General features: G+C 39.5%; 1 protein-coding gene across 4 annotated transcripts in view; it reads left to right on the top strand.

Annotated features, from left to right (window-relative positions):
• The first annotated feature begins 51 nt into the window (after window positions 1-51).
• zwilch (zwilch kinetochore protein) overlaps window positions 52-21,099 on the top strand; it is a 50,826-nt gene continuing 29,778 nt past the window's right edge. The window contains exons 1-11 of one of the 4 annotated variants that reach the window (XM_059953068.1): window positions 54-205; window positions 276-374; window positions 1,884-1,935; window positions 3,941-4,036; window positions 7,098-7,213; window positions 8,438-8,637; window positions 11,558-11,637; window positions 13,392-13,547; window positions 14,211-14,282; window positions 15,794-15,887; window positions 16,812-16,867. In XM_059953068.1, coding sequence (XP_059809051.1) covers window positions 322-374; window positions 1,884-1,935; window positions 3,941-4,036; window positions 7,098-7,213; window positions 8,438-8,637; window positions 11,558-11,637; window positions 13,392-13,547; window positions 14,211-14,282; window positions 15,794-15,887; window positions 16,812-16,867 — 975 coding nt within the window. In that variant the 5' untranslated portion in view covers window positions 54-205; window positions 276-321. Of the gene's footprint in view, window positions 375-1,883; window positions 1,936-3,940; window positions 4,037-7,097; window positions 7,214-8,437; window positions 8,638-11,557; window positions 11,638-13,391; window positions 13,548-14,210; window positions 14,283-15,793; window positions 15,888-16,811; window positions 16,868-21,099 lie in introns of all 4 variants that reach the window. The other 3 variants (XM_059953067.1, XM_059953069.1, XM_059953065.1) reach the window with 3 other exon arrangements.

Below are 21,099 nucleotides of genomic sequence, written 5' to 3'. Positions count from 1 at the left end.
ATTTGAAATGCATTTTCCGGAACAGAAGTTGGTTTTGATATTGGATATCTGAAGTTGGATATCCGAAGTTGGAAATCCGAGGTTGGATATCTGAGGTTGGAAATCTGAAGTTGGATATCCGAAGTTGGTTTTGATATTGGATATCTGAAGTTGGAAATCTGAAGTTGGATATCCGAAGTTGGATATCTGAAGTTGGAAATCCGAAGTTGGATATCCGAAGTTGGATATCCGAAGTTGGATATCCGAAGTTGGATATCCGAGGTTGGATATCCGAGGTTGGAAATCTGAGGTTGGATATCTGAGGTTGGAAATCTGACGAGGATGGAGTCGGCGGTTCTCAAATCCGTGCGGAGCTTCCGAACTTTTCTGCTTGGGTGAGTGTCATCGCAGGGACCAACTTGTGACAACAGTTACGGTCTGGCAGGATACAGGAATAGGACATGTCAGATAAAGATTTAGATAAATACCGTTCGTATTTGAAGAGAGGTCTGATTAATTCAGTAGCTCTTTGGAAGTGTTATTTCAGACACTGCGTTGTATCGATCCGTGCAACACACAATGCTGGAGGAACTCAGCAGGAGGGGGGATAAACAGCCCCTTTCGGGCCGAGACCATTCTGTTATTGTTTTGTGTCAGAACTCAGGATCTCTTTTTCTGTTCCCCATTCTGACTACCCTCTCACCCCTCCATCTGATCACCACCTTCTGGTTCCCCACCTCCTCCACTTTCTTCCATGCTCTGATTTCCTCATTAGTTTGTTATTGTTCGGCTCTTTAGCTGTTCCACTTCTCACCTCCCAGCTTCCCACTTCATCTCTCCTCTGCACCTTTCCCCTCACCTATCTTTAAGGCCCCATGACGGATATGAATTTTAGCAAGGCTTTAACAGTGTCCTGCTAGTCTGGAATATTTTTCCACGTAGGTTCCAAGTTACAAAATGTTTGTGAATAGAGTGGTATGGAGGGTTCTTTTCCAGGTCAGAGGTCCCTGTCTAGTAGTGTACACTGGCATCAGTGATAAGTCCAATGTTGTCTGTCTTCTTTCTCAGCAACTTGGATGAGAATGTATGTGGCATGGTTAGTAAGTTTGTGGGTGATGTCAAAATTATTTGGATAATGGACTGTGAAGAAAATCTTTTAAAATGATAACAGAATCTAGGTCAACTGGAAAAGTGGGCTAGCAGGAAGTTAATTCTGCTAAGTGTGAAGTGTTGCATTTTGGTAAGTTTAATCAGGGCAGGACTCGCACAGTAAATGTTAGGGCATCAGAGAGTGGTATAGAATCAAGAGAGTCCTAGGGTTTTCTAAAAATACTATAACGTGCTTCAAGCAAAACCTAGGTCTTAGAGAACCCTGGTTTAGCAAGAGATGTGAGCATTGTAATGAATTATGAGGCACTGAGGATCAAATGCTTATAATAAGTAACTCATTTCTTAAATTAAGCCCGTAATCCTTCAGTTGCCTTCTTGCTACCGAGCGTACCCCCACCACCCTCTTTATATTATCACCACTTTAGAAGCTTCTACTGTCCCATAGGGTGGGTGCTATTGCCCACTTTGGGAACTACTGACATAGAGGGTGGTGGGGTGTGAAATGAGCTGCCAGAAGACGTGGTAGAGGCAGGTACAAATTCCAATGTTTAAAAGATATTTGAATAGAGAGGGATGTGGCCAAATGCAGACAAATGGGACGAGAGGCAGCACTGTTGGAATGGACAAGATGGGCAGAAGTGTCGAGTCCATGGCATGTAACTCTATGACTGTATATTAATTCTAGAATGGTTGAAAATTCTTCCAGTAAAGCAATATAAATGAAGATTATCACCTTTATGTACAGCATTGTTGGAGTCTAATTTTGTCTTTCAGTATATTTTTCTTCCTCCCAGACTTTGTAATGAAGAGAAGAAAGGAAAGTTAAAGGATCCCGTGCTATTTGAGGTAATGAAGAGCTAATTTGTCCTTCGCTTCTCTGCCATTGAACAGCTGAGGAGAACTGCATTTTTGCTGTATATTAAAAATTTCCACCAATGCTTTCTGTCCCCACAATTTATCTCTTAATTGTGAATTTCAGCCACTGCTATTTCTTGTTGACATCCTATTGCTTAATTATTTCACATTTCAAAGGGTCATTTATTATCAAAGTATACAACTCTGAAATTCTTCTTCAGAAGCCGCATGATTATCAACCCCCAAATCCCTCCTCACTGCACAAAAAAACCCAAAAATATAACAGGCATGTCGACCCCCCAGATCCCCTTTCCCCGCACACACAAAAAAGAGAATGATAAGGCGAAAAACACAGAATACTAAAAAAACCCATAAGACGGAAAAACAGTACACAGTCCAAGTCCACATCCAAATAGGGTTGAACATAGTTCAGTATCAGCAGTACCAATGACATTCACTTCTGTCCTAATTTCCCAGGAACTTGACTACTTTGAAAATTGACATCAGTGCGACAAAAGCTGATTTTCAGAAAATCTAAATGACCATTTGATAAGCGTTCTTGAAATTAATAGTTCATTATAGACTACTAGTAGTAAACAGCCGTCGATCCCAGGGGATCATCAGTTTGCACCTGTAGCGGACTGTGTCCCCTCCAGGGCACAAGCCTGGGTGGGAAGATTTGAAGAACGGCTGTTGTCCATGCAGCGGGTTCCCCCTCTCCACATCATTGATGTAGTCCAGGGGAAGGGCAAGCAACATCAAACTGCCAGAGACCCCGGCTCCGGATTTCTTCCTTGAGGTTTATTCCCAAAGCCTTTCCCATGGGTGGGTATGGCCATAAGGCAACAGAGGTTTAAAATCAGAGTTTTCTGAAGTCTAGTATATTTAGCAACTGCTTATTTTACTATTCATGAAAGAAGGAAGATAGAAAACAGGGAACCATAGACCTTTTGACCTAATAACTGGAAAGTGAAAACAATTATTGGAAATGTTATAAGCAGAATAGAATTGGTCAATGTAGATTTGTGGAAAATTGTTCAAGGTAGAGTGGCTAAAAGGGAAACATGGAATTTCAAGAAGCACTTAAAAAGCAGCCAAGCAAATAAATGTTCCAAGAGGAACAAGAGTTCAAGGAGGACAGCATGGTAATGTAATTCTGTTGTAGCACCAGTGACCTGGCTTCAGTTCCTTGCTGCTGTCTGTTAGGAGTTTGTATATTTGCCTGGTGACCACATGGGTTTCCCCAAGGTGCTTTGGTTTGCTCTCACATTCCAAAAATGTATGGGTTAGTATGTTAATTGGTCACATGAGTGTAACTGGGTGATGCAGGCTCATTGGGCCAAGAGGGCCTGTTACTGCGCTGTATCTCCAAACAATATCCCCAATGGACAACTGAGTTGCATGCCTGGGTCCTGTATGTGGGTCAGCTTGTTCACAAATGGAAATGTTCTTAATATCAATGATATGTCACTGACAAAACCAATGCTGAAATGGTAATACCATAAGATGCAGGAGCAATGGCCTCCTAGCTGTCTTGAATTTTGGCTGTTACTGGTGCCCTCCACTGTGAAGATTGATGCAAAGTACTGATTGAGCTCCTCTATTACTACTTCGCCAGTATCATTTTTAAGCAGTACAATGTCTACTCTTGCCTCTCTTTGATCTTTTATGTATTAAACATTTCTCAGTTGATAAACCTAGGCAGCATTGAACTTTATGGTTAAAATTAAGATCATGTCATTACAGGGAATTACATGCGCACACCTCCTGTTTTATGACACAGTGACATATCAAATTAGTAATAACGAAGTGTGCATTTGTACCTTTCCCTTCCTATCCATGATTGATATCTTTACTATTTCAATGTTTATTGGGTAGTTTAGATCTGATTTTACTTTTTGAGATTTCCATCTTTTTTCTCTACATTGAATACTTTAATGTTTGTAGGGTGCTTTGGGATGTTCAGAGATTTGATAAAGATTTCTTTGTCTTGTAGGATGATGTTCAAGTGCACATTGTAGATGAAGTGAATAAAAGTCCTTTGTGTGCATTTTGGAAGGAGAATGCATCGGTGTTCATAGCAGAAAAGGCAGTAAGTATGTAATTTATAAATCTGTGTCAGATCACTCAGACATCTATATAGGTGTGCTCAAAGAGGGGGGCCAGCAGCATCAATACTATTAAATTAAACCTGAAATGAAAGCAAATTGTTACTGAGTGGCCTAGTCCTTCAACTTCTTGTTACTCCAAATGAAAGGACGTGGACCTTGAACTGTTTCTGAAATCAAAGCAGTAGTAATCTGCTTAGCACATGTCTTTCAGTGATCCTTTATTTTTGTAAGATGGTGGCACCCTCAGACACAGTGGCCACTCTGGAACCAGTCAAATTGACAAGTAATAAATAGTAAGACAACAGAACTGTTTTGCTCACTGCAGTTTCAAGCATCCAAGCTTGGAAATGCCAGAAACATCTAGGAGTTAAAATGCAAATACTTCAATTTCACTACTTCGACAAGTTAGGAAGTACAAGGAACTTGAAAGTATCAACAATCGCTTTGAATGTTACAATTAAAATGAAGATTTTGAGGATAGAATCATCACTGCACTGATTGAAGGCAGTCCAATATCTGCACTAGGTGTCCGCATTGATTTTGTTTATTACATACACTGAATGAATTCCTCTTTTGATAACTATTAGAAAATAATAGTTTTATAGTACTATAGTATTGGTAGTGTTCTAATCTGTTCTATATTTCATTTTAAATACATAATTTGGTACTCAGTTAAACAGTAGTTTGTATTCTTTATACCTTTTTAACTATTTCCATGAAACTTCAGCTAATTGGGACAGCCACTTAATTGGACCAAATAAGTCTATTGGTCCTGAAGTGTCCAATTTCTTTGTGGCTGTATGTTGTTCTGCTATTGTAACCATATATGCTATTATGCTGTGTGCTGTTGGTCAGTGGTCCCCAACCATCGGGCCACAGACCGGTACCGGGCCACAAAGCATGTGCTACTGGGCCACGAGGAAACTATATGATTTGGCGATATGAAACAATGTGAGTCAGCTGCACCTTTCCTCATTCCCTGTCATGCCCACTGTTGAACTTGAACGCACGCGAGGTCATCAGTCGCCTAAACGCAGTGATACCCTCGCGCCTGGGATCACTGGTTGGCCTCGGGTAACTGGCCACCTCGTGCCAGAAGTGAGAAGTGCCGTTGCTACTGGCCTGGAGCGCGGACAGATGGGCGTCGCCTCTAAAACTGTTTAGCACATCAAAGGTTTTTGGGGAACCTGGGGCTAAAATATTCGCAGACAACCTAATTCAGGCTCAGGGTTTTGTAAGGAACAGAGCAGCTACCTCGCTGTGACCTACTGAAAGTCATACCTCAAGCCAAACTTTTATCGGCCGATGGATCCTACAAGGGGGGGCGGGCATGTGCCCTGTTAAAACTCCTCGCTCGGTCACTCTCTCCAGACTGCGACTGCTGCGGCCTCAGTACGGGGACCTCCGGCCCTTACCTTGTCCTCTCACCCCACCCACGACCAGCCGCACCTGGGCAATGCATCTGGCGGCGAGCAAGCGGAGGCTGGAGTTCGGGCCCGGAGTCTGTCTAATGAGGCAACAAAGCCCTCAAAACTGCTTCGGTACCTTGAGTCCTAGCATCCTGCACTTAAAGACAAACCTGTTGAGTTTTTTGAGCGGAAGACGTGAGCAAGCGGGACAGAAGCAAGTGCTGATAGCCACGAAAACTAAATTGCGGAATAGACTGGACATAGGTAACCCCCTTTGAGTATTGCTGTATTTATATATTTATAAATATTAAAAAATTGCTGTAACAATATATTTATTGTTGAATTTTCTGCCACCTTAACATAATATTTCTTATCACTGTTTCTTGTTACCTTACTGATTGAAGAACTGGTTTATTAAAATTTGAAGTTATCTCTTTCATACAATAAAGGAACAATGTTTTTCATTGTGACTGCTACTGACTGTTCATAGGAAGAAGTCAGTCTAATGTTTAATTACAGACCCTTAATGAGAGGAAGAAAACCTATCAAAGAGACAGTCTTTAAAATATAAGAATATTTTTTTCATGTTTCATTTTCATGCATTTAAAATTTGCACTGCTGATCATGTGTATTGTGTTATTATAGACACTCAGAAAATGCCACGTTTGATGATGAGTAACAACACACACAAAATGCTGGTGGAACACAGCAGGCCAGGCAGCATCTATAGGGAGAAGCACTGTCGACGTTTCGGGCCGAGACCCTTCGTCAGGACTAATGAAGGGTCTCGACCTGAAATGTCAACAGTGCTTCTCCCTATAGATGCTGCCTGGCCTGCTGTGTTCCACCAGCATTTTGTTTTGTTGTTTGAATTTCCAGCATCTGCAGATTTCCTCGTGTTTGATGATTAGTGGCTGGATATAATGTTAGGCAAAGTTGGAACAATAGAATTTGATCCTTACTTGCTGTCAGTTACTCCTGCTGGCATTTAGGGCATCTCTGGTGGTGTTCAAGGCTTTCTTCATCATGTCAGTAGTTTCCTCTTGGTTTTCACTACTGTCAGCCAGCCAGGTGGAGAGAGACAGGAATACCATTACACTCATGTAGGAAAATTCTTCATTGCTGTTAATGTAACAGTTTTGTTTTACCAGTCAGGGTTGTTAGCCCTGAGCTGAACCCCCGAACCTGGAGGATCAGTGGATCACTCCTAGTCTGGCCTTTACCCTTTGACCTGTTCGTCATGGGTGACCCTACCAGCCAAAGCATAAAGCCCTGACTCCGGCCAACATAGTTCACTGTGTTATTAAGGCTTACAAGCCTCCAAACCATGACAAGGTTATAGTCCTCTTACAGGAGAAATTGACCATGAATTAACTTTACTCTGAGATTAAAAATTGGCTGTGTTTCATCTTGTCTGGATTGTGCTAGGCTCTGATATGTCTCTCTAGCTGATTAACTGGCAATTCTCACTATTTCGGTTCATGCCTGAAGATTGAATTTGGGAATTCTGAGTCATTAGATGAAGCCTTGCTTCAGAGGTTTGATGCTTTGGTGGTACACGGGCAACAGAGCTAGAATATATTTGTTTTCTTCAGTTACTTGGTCTGACTACAAATGCCCTTTTCTCTCATAGCCACCTAAAGAGGATGAAGCTGACATGGACACCTCTGTAGATAATGAAACCAGCAAGGCAACATCCAGCAAGTTAGAGGATGTGAGCCCATTGCCTCTTCCGAGTATGAAAGCAAGGTAATAGCAAAGTAATGACAGAGTTACTCACGTATACTGTTTACTATTTAAAGAATTGACTCTTGCTTACTTCGCATGGTTTGCAGAAATTCTGTTCACTTCTTACACTCACACTTGTCAAGACCTCAAAGAAAATAAAAAAAAAAACTTGTGTGAGGGCTTTCCTTCTGAATTGTAATCTTTTCTTTTTGGAATGAGTGCTTCCCTTGTAGATCAAACACAGAGAACTGTGAGCGTGCGAGGAAAATATAACACTAATGGAGTTGTGATTCCTTCCATTGGGTAATGACAGTTAATTTGTATGTGATGATTTAATTGGATATGATGAATGGGAAGGACCATGTCAAAGGTGTACAATCTGATCATTGATAAATGATGACAACCAGGATGAAGGTTAATAAGAAGGAGAAGTTATATTAGTATGAGCATTTCTGCAGTTTTCTGTATGAATCGTTCTGCAGAACTTTCTCGTGTTGACTTGGTAGTATGAAAGGGCATTCTTTTGGGAGAAAGACTATCGTTTTGCACTTGACCCGGGAGGTTTTCACTCAACAAGTGATTTCCAGAATAATGCAACTAGCAGCAAGAACAGAGTCCTTTTGATTTTGAGGTGTGATACAGGAATTTGCCTAATGGTTCCTGTCACTTAATGTATTTAAAGTGGAGGTCGATAGAAGCTTGATTAATAGGGGAGTCAAAGGTTATGGGGAGAAGGCAGGAAAATAAATCAGCTGTGATTGAATGGTGGAGCAGTTTTGGTGGGCTGAATGGCCTAATTCTGCTCCTTTGTCTTGTGGTCTGATGGTTTGATATCTTTCGTTAAGGCTGGAGCCAGCTTTGTGTCATGAAAAATGTAATCTTCAAGCAGTCTAATACACTTGCTCAAAATCTCAATGAAAGGAAGAGCAAGGGAAAATAAAATCACAGTCTGTGCCACACTCACACACATACAAACACCACTGTAGAAAGGAAATACTATTTTGTATGTATGATACAATCATTTATCCTGCCGTGCTTTGGAAACAAGCTGAAGATTTAGGATTGCAGTAACCAGTATATCTGCAAGTTGGCCCAATTATTTTAAAATGCTTTAACCAAAATTTTTAATAGTCACTAACTATCAGAAATTATTAATGTGTGTCTGTGATACCCTTGACTTCAGTGTTTACCTCTTGTATTTGTTCTTATCTGCAATGTTTATCCGTTTGTTTCTCCTTCCCACAGACAGTTAGCTTCCTGGTACACATTGGGGCATAATCTGCACCTGTCAGAATTTATCAATGATAGTGTACCTACTGCATTACCTATGCTATGGGTTAGATGTGACGGCTCTGATCCCGAAGGCACTGTTTGGTTTGGAGCTGAACCTGTTAAAACTGGGAAGGACATTACGTCAATGGTTTTCCATACCATCACATGCTCTGGTAAGATACCACAATATAGCTCCTTTTAAAATAATTACATTAAGCCTTAACTGCATTATTACGTTATGCAAATTCTTTTTACGTTATCTGTCAGTGATTTGGATGACAGAATTGATGGCAGAGTTTGCAGACAATACAATGATAGGTGGAGAGACAGGTAGTTTTGAAGAAGTAGAGAAGCTACAGAAAGACAGATAGATTAGGAGAATGGGCAAAGGAGTAGCAGATGGAATACAGTGTCGGGAAGTGTATGGTCATACACTTTGGTAGAAGAAATGAAAGGGTAGACTATTTTCTAAATGGAGTGAAAATACAAGAAAACTGAGGTGCAAAGGGACTTGGGAGTCCTTGTGCAGGATCTCCTAAAGGTTAATTTGTAGGTTGAGTCAGTGGTGAGGATGGCAAATACGATGTCAGCATTTCTTTCGAGAGGACTAGAATATAAAAGCAAGGCTGTAATGTTGACACTTTAGAAAGCACTGGTGAGGCATCACTTGTAGTATTGTGAGCAGTTTTGGCCCCTTAGAAAGGTCATTCTGAAACTGAAGTGAGTTCAAAGGTTTATGAAAATGATTCCAGGATTGGAAGGCTTGTCATATGAAGAGCATTTGATGGCTCTGGCCCTGGATTCACTGGAATTCTTAAGATTGGCTGGGTGGGGTGGGGAGATGACTTCATTGAAACCTATTGAATGGTGAAAGGTCTTGATAGAGTGGATGTGGAGAGGATGTTTCCTGTGGTGGCAGAGTCTAAGACCAGAGGATACAGCATCAGAATAGAGGGCATCCGTTTAGATCTGAGATGAGGAGGAATTTCTGTAGCCAGAGAGTGGTGAATCTGTGGAATTCTTTGCCACAGGCAGCTGTGGAGATCAAGTCTTTATGTATATTTAAGGCAGAGGTCGATAGATTCTTGATTGGTCAGGGCTTGAAGGAATTTGGGGAGAAGGCAGAAGATGGGGGCTGAGAAGAAAAATTAATCAGCCATGATAAGATGGCAGAGCAGACTCGATGGGCCAAATGGCCTAATTCTGCTGCTATATCTTATGGTTACCACTGGAAGGTGTAACTGCAGCCTATCAAGAAAAAATGAACAGATTCTGTTTTAGATATAACCCCTACAAGAACAAAAGGAAATAGAAGCAGGAGTAGTCCATTTCAGTTCAAGCTTTCATTCAGTAAGATCATGGATAACCTATCCCAGTTCCTTCTATGTGCCAGATCTTTCAATCTGTCAAAGATTTATCTACCTATAAAAACTTATAATGAGTAGTCTCTCATCTCTAGGGTACGTAATTCTAGGGATTGACAAGTTTAAGTTTAATTATCATTCAACCATGCATGAATACTCACGTATACCATCACACAGAACAGCATTGCTCTGGGACCAAGGTGCAAAACCCAGTACCAAAAATCACACACAGTGCAAGGCATATGTCGCATGTATAAGACAGCAAACGCATATAAGATGTCAGTAAAATACAGTAACACAAAAAATATAGTCCAAGACCCTGAGTCCATGCATGTTACAGCTGTCTGCAGTTGAATACAATAACCATATAATACAGCTTGTCTTCTGCTGAGCAAACACTGGGGGGTCAGCACTGGTTCTAGTTTGGACATCGCACAACTCCTCTTCGTATGTGAAGAAATTCTAACATAATTTTAAACAATTGACTCTTATCTTGAACCAATGTTCCTTCATTTAACTAGTGAAACCATCTCAACATCCAACATTTGATGTTCCCAAGATCTTGTATGTTTCAGAAATATCACTTAATTCCTCTAAAGTCCATAGAATACAGTCCTGACCTGTTTAGCCTCTCTCGATAAGAAAATTATCTCAACTCAGGAATTAGTCAGGTGACATTCTTTAGGACTGCTTCAGAAGCTGCTATATTTCTAAGCACTCTGCACCATTGACCCGTAATCTACACCTTCCCTCCACCAGAGCATTAGACTTCATCGTGGTGTGTAGAGAATTAGACTCACTGAGGCAGGGGAGGCAGCCATTTGGCCCATTGTTTCAAATATAGTATTTATTGAACTTAACACAATAGCCTGAAGGTAAATCTGATAAGTAGTGGTAATTCAAAGTAGTGGAATTCTTTTCTTGCGAGCATCCTCAATAAATCCATAATAGAATAATAACCATAATAGAACCGATTAAAGACTTCACCAACTTGTTTAGAAAAGACAGCAAACTGCAAATATAAAAGAAAGAAAAAAAACCAGTAAGTATCAGCAACATGAGATGGAGAACCCTTGAAAGCAAGTCTATAGATTGTTGGGACATTTCATTGATGGGGCAAGTGAAGTTGAATGATGTTGTTCAAGAGCCTGATAAAGAGAGGGTAATAATTGCTCCTGAACCCGGTGGTGTGAATCCTGAGGCTCCTGTACCTTCTTCCTGAAGCCAGCAGTGAGAAGAGAGCATGGCCTGGGTATTGGGGGTCCCTGATAATGTTTTCCTGCGACAATGCTTTGTATAGATGTACTCAATGGTTTAGTGGACTTTACCCAATAGAAGCTTGTCAATGTTTTAGATGTCAGGCTGAATCTTCCCAAACTCCTAAGGAAGTAGAGGCATTGATGTGCTTTCGTCATAATTGTATTTACGTGGACAGATTGTCCAAAGTGATAATACCAACTAATTTAAAATTGCTGACTCTCATCTTGTCTGATCCTCTGATGAGGACTGGCTCATGGACCTCTGGTTTCCTCCTCCTGAAGTCAATAATCAGCTCTTGGTTTTGCTGACATTGAGTAAGATTTCACATTAACTGTAAAATATACTTTATTTTGTTAACTGATTAGATTGTCAAATTATTATATAAATGTCTTCCAATTTTATAATCTCTAGGTTTATACTGATTAAGACAAACCAATTTCAGTTTAACTGGAATTCCTTATTCTTTCAGGACCAATTGTTGACAAGAGCAGTTTCACAACCTTAGAAAATTTGAAAATTGCCCACAAGGACAGACATCTTTGTTCTGCTGTAGGTATTCGTGCCCCTTCTTCAGTTATAAATATCTTTGACAAAGCTACAATTTTTAAAATAAGAACTGAATGTGTTGGAAATGTGTGTATCATCATCCAAAAGAGAAAGTTAAGCTTCTAGGTAATGAATCTTTATTGTAAATCTCATCACCTTTAAGATTCTGTATTTGACACCATGATCTAGGCTCTCAGATCTGCTACTTCTATTCTGATCAGACATTGACTTGAAATGCTCATTCTCCTTTCTCACAGATGTTGCCTGACCTTCTGAGCTTTCCAGCATCTTCTCTTTTCTTCATCTTTAGAGGGTGTGCAGTGTTTTTCTTTCTTTCTTCATCTTACTTAGAGATAACAGCACAGCATAGGCCCTACCGGTCGTTCGATCTACACTGCCCAGCAACCCCCTAACCATTCCAATTTAACCCTGACCTAATCACGGAGCAATTTACAATAACCAATTAGCCTACCTGGGATGTCCTTGGACGGTAGGAGGAAACGACCACCCAGAGAAACCCCATGCATTCTACGGGGAGGACGTAGGGAGACTCCTGCCAGAGGATGCCAGGATTGAACTCTGAACTTAGACACCCTGAGCTGTAATAGCATTGTGCTAACTGCTATGCTACCATAGTGCCATTTTATTAATTTAATTTATTAATTTTTGCTGAAAATTTCATCTTAGACTACAGTATTTTCAAGCTTAAAGCTGGATGTTGTAGTGACCAATAAATTGCACAAACTTTGGGTGCACTGAAGTTCTCTATGTTCAAATATACTTTTCTAGCAGTCAAGTGGGGGTTGCAATATGGGAAACTGAGCAACTGATGTACATACAGCATGTTCACTCAAACTACACTACAGTGGATTCTGGTTAATTGCGACACAACCTCCTTTCAATTAAGCCGAAATTCCATGGAACTAGTTCAGAAGTTTTTTTTTAAAAAAAGACAAACTACTGTTTAACTGAGTAACAAATTATGTATTTAAATGAAATTCAGAACAAATTAGAATACTATCAATACTACTATAGTACTATAAAATTGTATGTTAGTTCCTAATAGTTATTGACAAAGGAATTCATTTATTGTACACTACTGTGTTCTTTTGACTGTAAATGAACAACATCAGCGCAGACACCTAGTGCAGATAATGGACTGCCTTCATATAGTGCTTTTAATGAAAATTATCCTCCAAATTTTCATTTTCATTGTAACATTCAAGAAGAACAAATTCTTTGTTCCTAATTTCTTGAAGTAATGAAATTTGTTTCATTTTCATTCCTGGACATTTCTGGCATCTCAAGCATGAAAATTTGAAACGGCAGTGAAAACAAAACAGTTGTGCATTTTCTTACTGTTTAGTATTCGCCTGCTTTTTGAACACAAACCCACGTGATGGTGTAGTGCCTAATGGCCATGCAACGTCCACACGACTGATGATAGTTAGAAAATGTTTGGCTGCAGTCTCTGTCCCAATTAAGTGGCATAATGTCCCAAATGGAATCCTGCCCATTTTCTCGATTTATTATTATTTTTTTAAAAAGAGTTGTTCCAAATAAGTGGCTCCCTGATTAGTCGATTGCCCAATCAACTGGAATCCACTGTATTTCTATGCAGTAACAGCCAAACAGCAGTGACTGTGCTTAAGGAGCATTTCATGAGCTATTATTTACTGAGATTGAGACAAATGTGTGTTTTTTGCAACATACTGATGTTTCGGTGTCCAGCTTTACACTTTATTGTCTTAATGCAGGTAACAACCAAAGGCTATGCACGCTATGACTTGTTTGGTGCCTCCATATTGGAGAATACCATCACAGAGCCACAGAGTAGCATTATTGTGGATTTAACTTGGAACACTGTGGTTAAGATCCTAGAAGTACCCCCACTCACATCGGTTGCCACCTTGGTAAGCTTATTTATGATGCATGTTATAAATTATTCTGTTATCGCAAGAGTAGGAAGGTGAGTGAGCAGAACAGTTTATCTTTCACTTGGGAAGTTCTATGTCTTTTTGTTGTTCTCTCCTGTGGCAGCCGCAGTTGTCGTGCAAGGTATTCAGCAATCAGGCAATCATTGACCCACGGTGATGAACTTCAATCCTGCTCTGACTACTGCTGCGAAGCACTGGTTTTTAGTGGACAACGTGCACACAGCTTTTCCAAACTTGTCTCGTCATGTCTGGTTCGAGATGTTAAAAGTTGTAGAGCAATACAGCTTGATTCAGGCCCTTTGGTTCAAGTTGGGCACAGTGAGCAGGATGCCCATCATTTGCCCGTGTTTATAGTTTAAGATGATTGTGATTTCCACTGGGATTGCCTGTTTAAAATTTTACTTTTATATCATCACTTCATATAATGGAACAAACATTGCAAACTCTAGCCTGGAGCCTGCTTTCTCTTTTGCTGCAAGTATTTGTTTTGTTAATTCTTTATGCGTGCTTTACCATGTTGATTTAGTTTCCAGGAACACATGCCTTTCATAATGAGTTGTTATTATATTCTCAGTTTTAAAATTAACCACTTTGTCATCAGTTAAGATTTCTCATTCCTTGCACCTGTGATTTATCTAGAATATCAAAGTGGAGCCTGGAGATCCGAGAAGTCCTGTGTTTCAAATATATAAGGAGCTAGAATTTCTCCTTGTAAGTATTACACATAACTGTTGCAGTCGTGTTCTTTCACTTTGATTTCTGAATTGCCACGATCAAGTAAATTGCTGCCTGAATATATTGCAGAATCAGAATCCCATTCAGGTTTAATATCACTGACAGATATTGTGAAGTTTGTTTTGTGGCAGCAGTACAGTGCAATACATAAAATATACTATAAATTACAAAAAAGTATAAAGTAGATTAGTAGTGCAAAAATAGTGGTGTACATGGGTTCCTTCTCTGTTCAGAAATCTTGGTTTTGCCAAACATTTTCAAAAATTTACTTGGAGTGTTGCATTGAACAGTGTTGCAAACTCTCACTTGATGAAGAAACATAATTTTCTTGCACATTAAGGGGACATTGTTGAACAGGGTTGAGGGGGTTGAGTTTGAAATTGGCATTGAATTTGGTTACAGTGTCTTCTACTCTTTTTTTAACCTTATGAAATAGTGTGATATATGCTATTTATTAGTATTTGAGATTCCTAGTTTGAGTGTACAAAAATGTAGAGCAAAACTTCATTAATAGTTGATGTTATAAAGCTGGAACTTTTTCTGTTTGTTGATTATTTTGCTCCCCTCAAAAAGAAATGTGTAATTTGATTGTGTGAGTAGCCCACTTGCTTTCAGTGTCAGCTTACTTCTGTAATGATGGGTGATGGCACGGAGACTCCATCCTCTGTCTGAATCTGACTGACTGTAGCAACACACAAAATGCTGGAGGAATTCAGCAAGTCAGACAGTGTCAGTGGAGGGGAATAAGCAGTCAGGAAAGGAGAGTAGACCACAGGAGAAAGGGAAGAAGGAGTGGCACCGGTGCGCAGGTGAGGAGAAGAGGTGAGGGGGTGGGGGGAAGAGGGAAAAAACTCACTGGAAGGTGAAATCTATGTTCATGCTGTGTAGCAGCAACATAGTCCTAGGTTCTGTTTGTGTTGTTATTATCTGGCAGCACAGTTGCTCTGTGTACTTCAAGAGGGAGATTTATGCATTCTCATGGATAAAATACATGCAAAAAGCTTGTCATGACGGCACCCCGATGACTCCACCAGGAGTTAAGGACATTCTTCTTCTTCTGTTCTGAATGGAAGTCCCTCAGTTCCGAGGCTGTGCCCTCTGATCCTATACTGTCCCACTAATGGAAACCTGCTCTGCATGTCCATTCGATCTGGAACTCCAGTGAATACAGACCCAGAGCCATAAACATCTTTCATACATTAACCATTTCATTCCCAGGATCATTCTCTAAAGCCTCCCTGGACCCTTTCAGATGTCATCACAACTTTTGCTTGGCTTTCCTTGCCTTGATACTCACTGCCGCACCACTTGAACAAATCAACGGAGCTGGTAAACGAGCTAAGGAAAAATTGGGAAAATTGTATGCACAGATTAGCAAAAACTAGACTTCAAAAGATAGAGTGCAAAAGATAAATATTGCTTTGAAAGCATTGCATTCAATTATATCAAATACTTGGTGACCTTGTTTCCCACGTGTTTTGCCGCAGGTTTTAGCAAAAGGATTGAAAACAGGTGAAACTGAGTGGCCCGAGGTTCTGGAGGAAAAAACTGCAGTTGAAGCTGTGCAAGAGTTAATCGAAGGTACAGTTCTCACATTCAAACAATATCTGTTACAATAAATTTAGTTTTGTAGATTATTTTGGATGATTTGAATATATAATTGAATATCTAAATTGTTAATTGGATAGGTTAACAGCAATTTACCCTTGGTAATCGTACACGAATGAATGCAGTTGATGGGAGGTTTACTCTGCAAATATTATGTTTCAAGTGGCATGCAGTCACATTGTAAACTCCCCATTTCAATTGGAAACAAAACTTGCTCGCACTTCTCTGATCAACAAGTCAGTGGTGTTGGTGATGAGGAATGAACTTTGTGATGTTTGTAAATGGCACTGTAGGCTGAAATTTCATTCCCATCAGAACTACTAGAGTTTTGATCCAGAGAGTGAAGATGTACAGTACTGTGCAAAAGTCTTAGGCACATTTGTATAGCTAGGGTGGCAAAGACTTTTGCACAGTAGTGTAATAATTTTATGTATTGCACTGTACTGCTACAAAACAAAAACTAATTTCACATCATTTGTGAGTGATTCTGATATGGGTCTCCATTTGGTACTGAGAGTGGAAAGGGGACAGGGAGAGGGGAGTCATGGTTGAGAAAAGGGGAAGGGAGAGGGAAGGGAGTGGGAAACACCAGAGTGATGTTCTATAATGATCAATAAACCAATTGTTTGGAATCAAATTACCTTGTCTGGTGTCTCAGGGCTGAATGTGTCTGCACCTGTCTCTAAGACTTTTGCACAGTATTGTACCTTAATTCTGAAATTACCTCAGAAATATCCCATTTTCCATATCATAAAATATTACTGTGCTTGAATAACTGTCTTAATCTTACTGTGGCTGTCTGGTTTAACAACAAGGAAAGGTGCCATCTGCCAAGAACAAACTTTTACATTGTCTTAGTATGGAATTTTTCTTTTTTCTATTTCACGTTTAACACAGATGTAAAGAACCAAATCACAGTCTCTCAACATCAGCCAGAGAGAACCAACATAGAGGTATGGTATCTAGATAAGTGAAGACTTTTGCTAAGAATATGTATTGTAAATACAACTTTTTCTAAATATTAAATTAATTTCTGTTTTAAAGGAGTGTAATCTATCATGATCATTATTATATGCCAAGTCATATGACATGGGTGATAATCGTTTTGACCATGATTGTTTTTGGCAAATTCTTCTACAGAGGTGATTTACCATTTTATCTACAGGCAAGCAAAAATGTTATGGAGTGTTGGATCTAACTGTTTAATTCTTAGATTTTCTTTGTAGTTTAACAATTAATTATCTGCTTGTTCTTTAAGTAGTCTTAGATGCATAATAGTTTAATATGCCTCTACTGGCTATATAAAGTATAATTCTGGAAAGCTCTGGAAGCTGCTTTGTTTTGCATTAAACAAATTAAGTATTTTTTAATTGGTTAACTTGGGTACTGCAGTATTGAATAAGTACTGTCTAATTAGTTTATTTTTATCGATAGATTTGAATGGAAGTTTATCTCAATAGTAAAAATATAGCTGTATTATGCTAGGGGCCATCTTCTTTATTCGTAGCTTTCCCTGTCACTGTCTGTTCAGTTTTCTTCTGTTCTATCAACTCTTAATAAAACAATTGTGAAGCAACAATTTTTGTGCCTTGTTCCTGACTTTTAAAAGAATCTTGGATTAAAGTGCCATCAGGAGCAAAGTAATTTATACAAGGTCTGTTCTTAGCTCAAGCAGAATTTATTTCAATTAACCTTGGAAATGGGGCTTGTCCACCTCACCAGGCATGATGTACAATTTCACAAAGTAGGCATTATTTGAAAATGAGGTACAACATTTTCATCTACTGCACATATATTGTTAGAGAAAGGTTAAAATCGGCTTTATTTGTTGTAAGTACATCGAAACGCAAGTGAAATGCATCATTTGCATCAATGACTAACGCTGCCTGAAGATGTATTTGGGGAAACATCCATGCTTCCAGCACTAACATAGCATGCCCACAACTTAATAACTCACCTATCTCTGGAATATGGGAGGAAGCCAGAGCTTTCGGAGGAAACACATATCAAGGGAGAACATGCAAACTCCTTACAGACAGTGGCGGGAATTAAACCCCAATCACTGGTGCTGTAAGCTGTTACTAACTGCTGTGCTACCATGCCAAACCATTTATTGGCATTGAGTCAGTCAAGTGCAGATGTATAAGTATACAGAGGGTAGTGAGTGTGTGGAACAAGTTGCCAGCAGAAATCCAAGGTCCATTTATTATCAAAGTATGTATATGTTGTACAGCCTTGGCAAGCCGCCACAAAACAAAGAAACCCCCAAAAAAACACATTATATAAAAGGAAGACCATCAAACATGTGAAGACGAAAAGAAACAGATCATGCAAACAATGTAGTGTTCTGAGCTGAAGTCTACAGAGGCATCCTGTCCACAGACCCTTAGTTCAGTACAGAGCGGTGCAGCAAACCGAACCAGTCCGTCCCTCACTCTGTCCTTTCTGATTCAGCCCGGCACTTAAATCGACATCCAGGCGCTTTGATACGCTGTGGGGCCCAGACCCTGCCGCCTCAGTTTGGCCTACACCCGATTTGAGCTTTTAAGAGAAATTTGGATAAGTACATGGATAGGAGGGGTATAGAGGGATATGGTCCAGATGCGAATCAATATAAACAGATCAGTACAGATTAGATGGACTGAAGGGCCTGTTTCTGTGCTGTAGTGCTTTGACTGTGTGATCAGTCTCTTCTGACATCATTAACTCTGTTTAATCTGCTCAACTGATTATTTTGGTGGCCTCATGAGTAAGCCTTGTCACTGCTCTAAACATTTCCCCAATTGCTATGGCAACATCCTTGGAGAGTCTTTTACAGATATCTCTGTTACTATGGGAACTACTGTAAGTCTTGGTCTAAGTACAGCAACATAGAAGCCGGTTAATCTTGTACATTCCTATGGTAATGAGGGTCCCTCTAGTATGTTTTATTAGCCATTTTGACGCTGTTGTAGCTACACAACCCAGACCTAATTAGTTGTAAGATAAAAATGGACTTTCGTAAGTCTTCCATATTTAGTGTGGAGTATCATTCTTGAGAAGGCTTGTGTTCATCTGATCTCCCTACCCTTGATGAGTTTGTTGGTGACATAACTTGGGTAGATGAGGCCACTAGATTACCATGGCAATCGCCCTGGCTGCTGTTTCTTTATCTTCGATCATGTTCCCATGTTGAATTACGGTGTCTCAAGCTGCAAGCCTGGTATAGTTATTCAAGGACAAGTATGTTGTCCCTTGTCTTATACCCAATGGATCCTGTTAGCTTAATTTTCATTGGGTCTGCTCGCTTTATAAATTTAACTGAAAATAAAAGTCATATACAACTGTTATGGAGCCAGTTAAACTCTCCATTTTAATTTTTTGACTTTGGTGTGAATACATTGTAAATACATGTTGGTATTTATGTATTTAAGCACATTAATTTCATATTCGTACTTCAATCCTTAACTTATTTTTATATAATTCTTTATTCTTTATAATTGTTGAATGTTGTTTTTTAGTTGCACGTTGTGCCGGCACACCACAGCAAATTCCTAATACATATAAATGTATATGCAAATAAACTTGCTTCTTGATGTAGTTTTATTCTTAATTTGTAAAACCTTAAAACCGGATTTGTCCATTTAGGTTTTGTCAGGACCACTTATCTTCAGTTCTCATCCCAAGCATGGAGCAACAGGCTTAATTCTAGAAGTGAAGTCAAGGTGACTGCTCTTGACATCAAGGAAGATTTGACTGAGTGTGGCATAAGGAGCCCTGGCAAAGCCAAACGGTCACCGAGAAGAGATAGGACATCACTGGAGTCATACCTTGCACAATGAAACATTGAAAATCTATTGACAAAGGCCAAAGACATTATCACAGGAGTTTCTCAGGGTAGTGTCTAAGGCCCAACCATATTCAGTGGCTTCTGCAATGACCTTCCTTCCATCAGAAATCTAGAAGTGGGGATTTTCACTGAAGACTACACAATATTCAAAGAAAAAATAGATTTATTTGTCATATGTACATCAAAACATAGAGTGAAATGCCTCATTTGTGTTATCGTTTGCAATATGCTGGGGGCAATCGACAAGTATCACAATGCTCCTGGCTCGCAACTTACTAGTCCTAACCATGCATATCCTGTTATCTATGGTCCTTGGTATATCCTACCACCACTGGCAGTACATTTCACACAACTACCACCCTCTGTTAAATTTTAAATAACTACCTTTGACATCCCCTTTAAATTTTCTTCCAATCTCATTAAAATGATGCCCTCTCATAATAGCCATTGTCTCCAGGGGGAAAAAGGTGCTGGCTGTCCACTATACCTCTTATTAAGTCACCTCTCATCCTCCTTCACTCCAAAGAGAAAAGCCCTAGCTTACTCAACCTATCCTCATAAGACACACTCTCTAATCCAGGCAGCATCCCGGTGAACCTCTGGACCCTCTAAAGCTTCCACATCCATACTATAATGAGATGACCAAACTGAACACAATATTCCGAGTATGGGCTGACCAGAGTTTTATGGAGCTGCATCATTACCTTGCTACTCTTGAACTCATTCCCTTGACTAATAAAGACCAAGACAGCATACGCTTAACCACCCTGTCAACCTGCGTGGCAACTTTGACAATGCTAAGAATCCTTGTGGCAGCCCATTAATTAAGTATCTACTTCATTGTGGAGTGTCCTCTTAGAAATGGTATGTCAACAAGCTCTCCGTAACCCAGTCTACTCCGATTTATTTTACTCAATGGATACTGCTGTTTTATATTTCTGAAATAATTACGCCTCAAGTGGCTAAAACCTTTTAAAACGTTGCTGTTGCAATTGGTATCAGCATGTTCTTCTATCCGTCCTCTGTAAAGGGAGGGTTATTCATACCAGAGAATGGTTTGTGGATGTTTTGTAATGTACGGAAGAAATAGAATGTTTAATTTAGCCTCCTTTTTAAAATTTGTTCTGGTTTTAAAGTCTGAGATATAAATGGGTTAAAAGAATTTAATAATTTATTAAATTTAATTGATTTTGTAAAAGTTGAATAGAATCACTTAAGATCAATTTAGAAAGAATTTGTTATACAAAGAATAACTTGGTTACTATATAATTTTGATTCTGTAGATGCTAGTTCATTTGCAAATTATTTCAAATGTGCTTGGAATTTCAGTTTGCAGAGAAGATTAGTGTGACATTT

This window comes from Hypanus sabinus, chromosome 28, assembly GCF_030144855.1.
Source record: "Hypanus sabinus isolate sHypSab1 chromosome 28, sHypSab1.hap1, whole genome shotgun sequence".
Lineage (NCBI taxonomy): Eukaryota > Metazoa > Chordata > Chondrichthyes > Myliobatiformes > Dasyatidae > Hypanus > Hypanus sabinus.
Note: the sequence above shows the minus strand (reverse complement) of the source record. Positions and strands in the feature narration are given on the sequence as shown.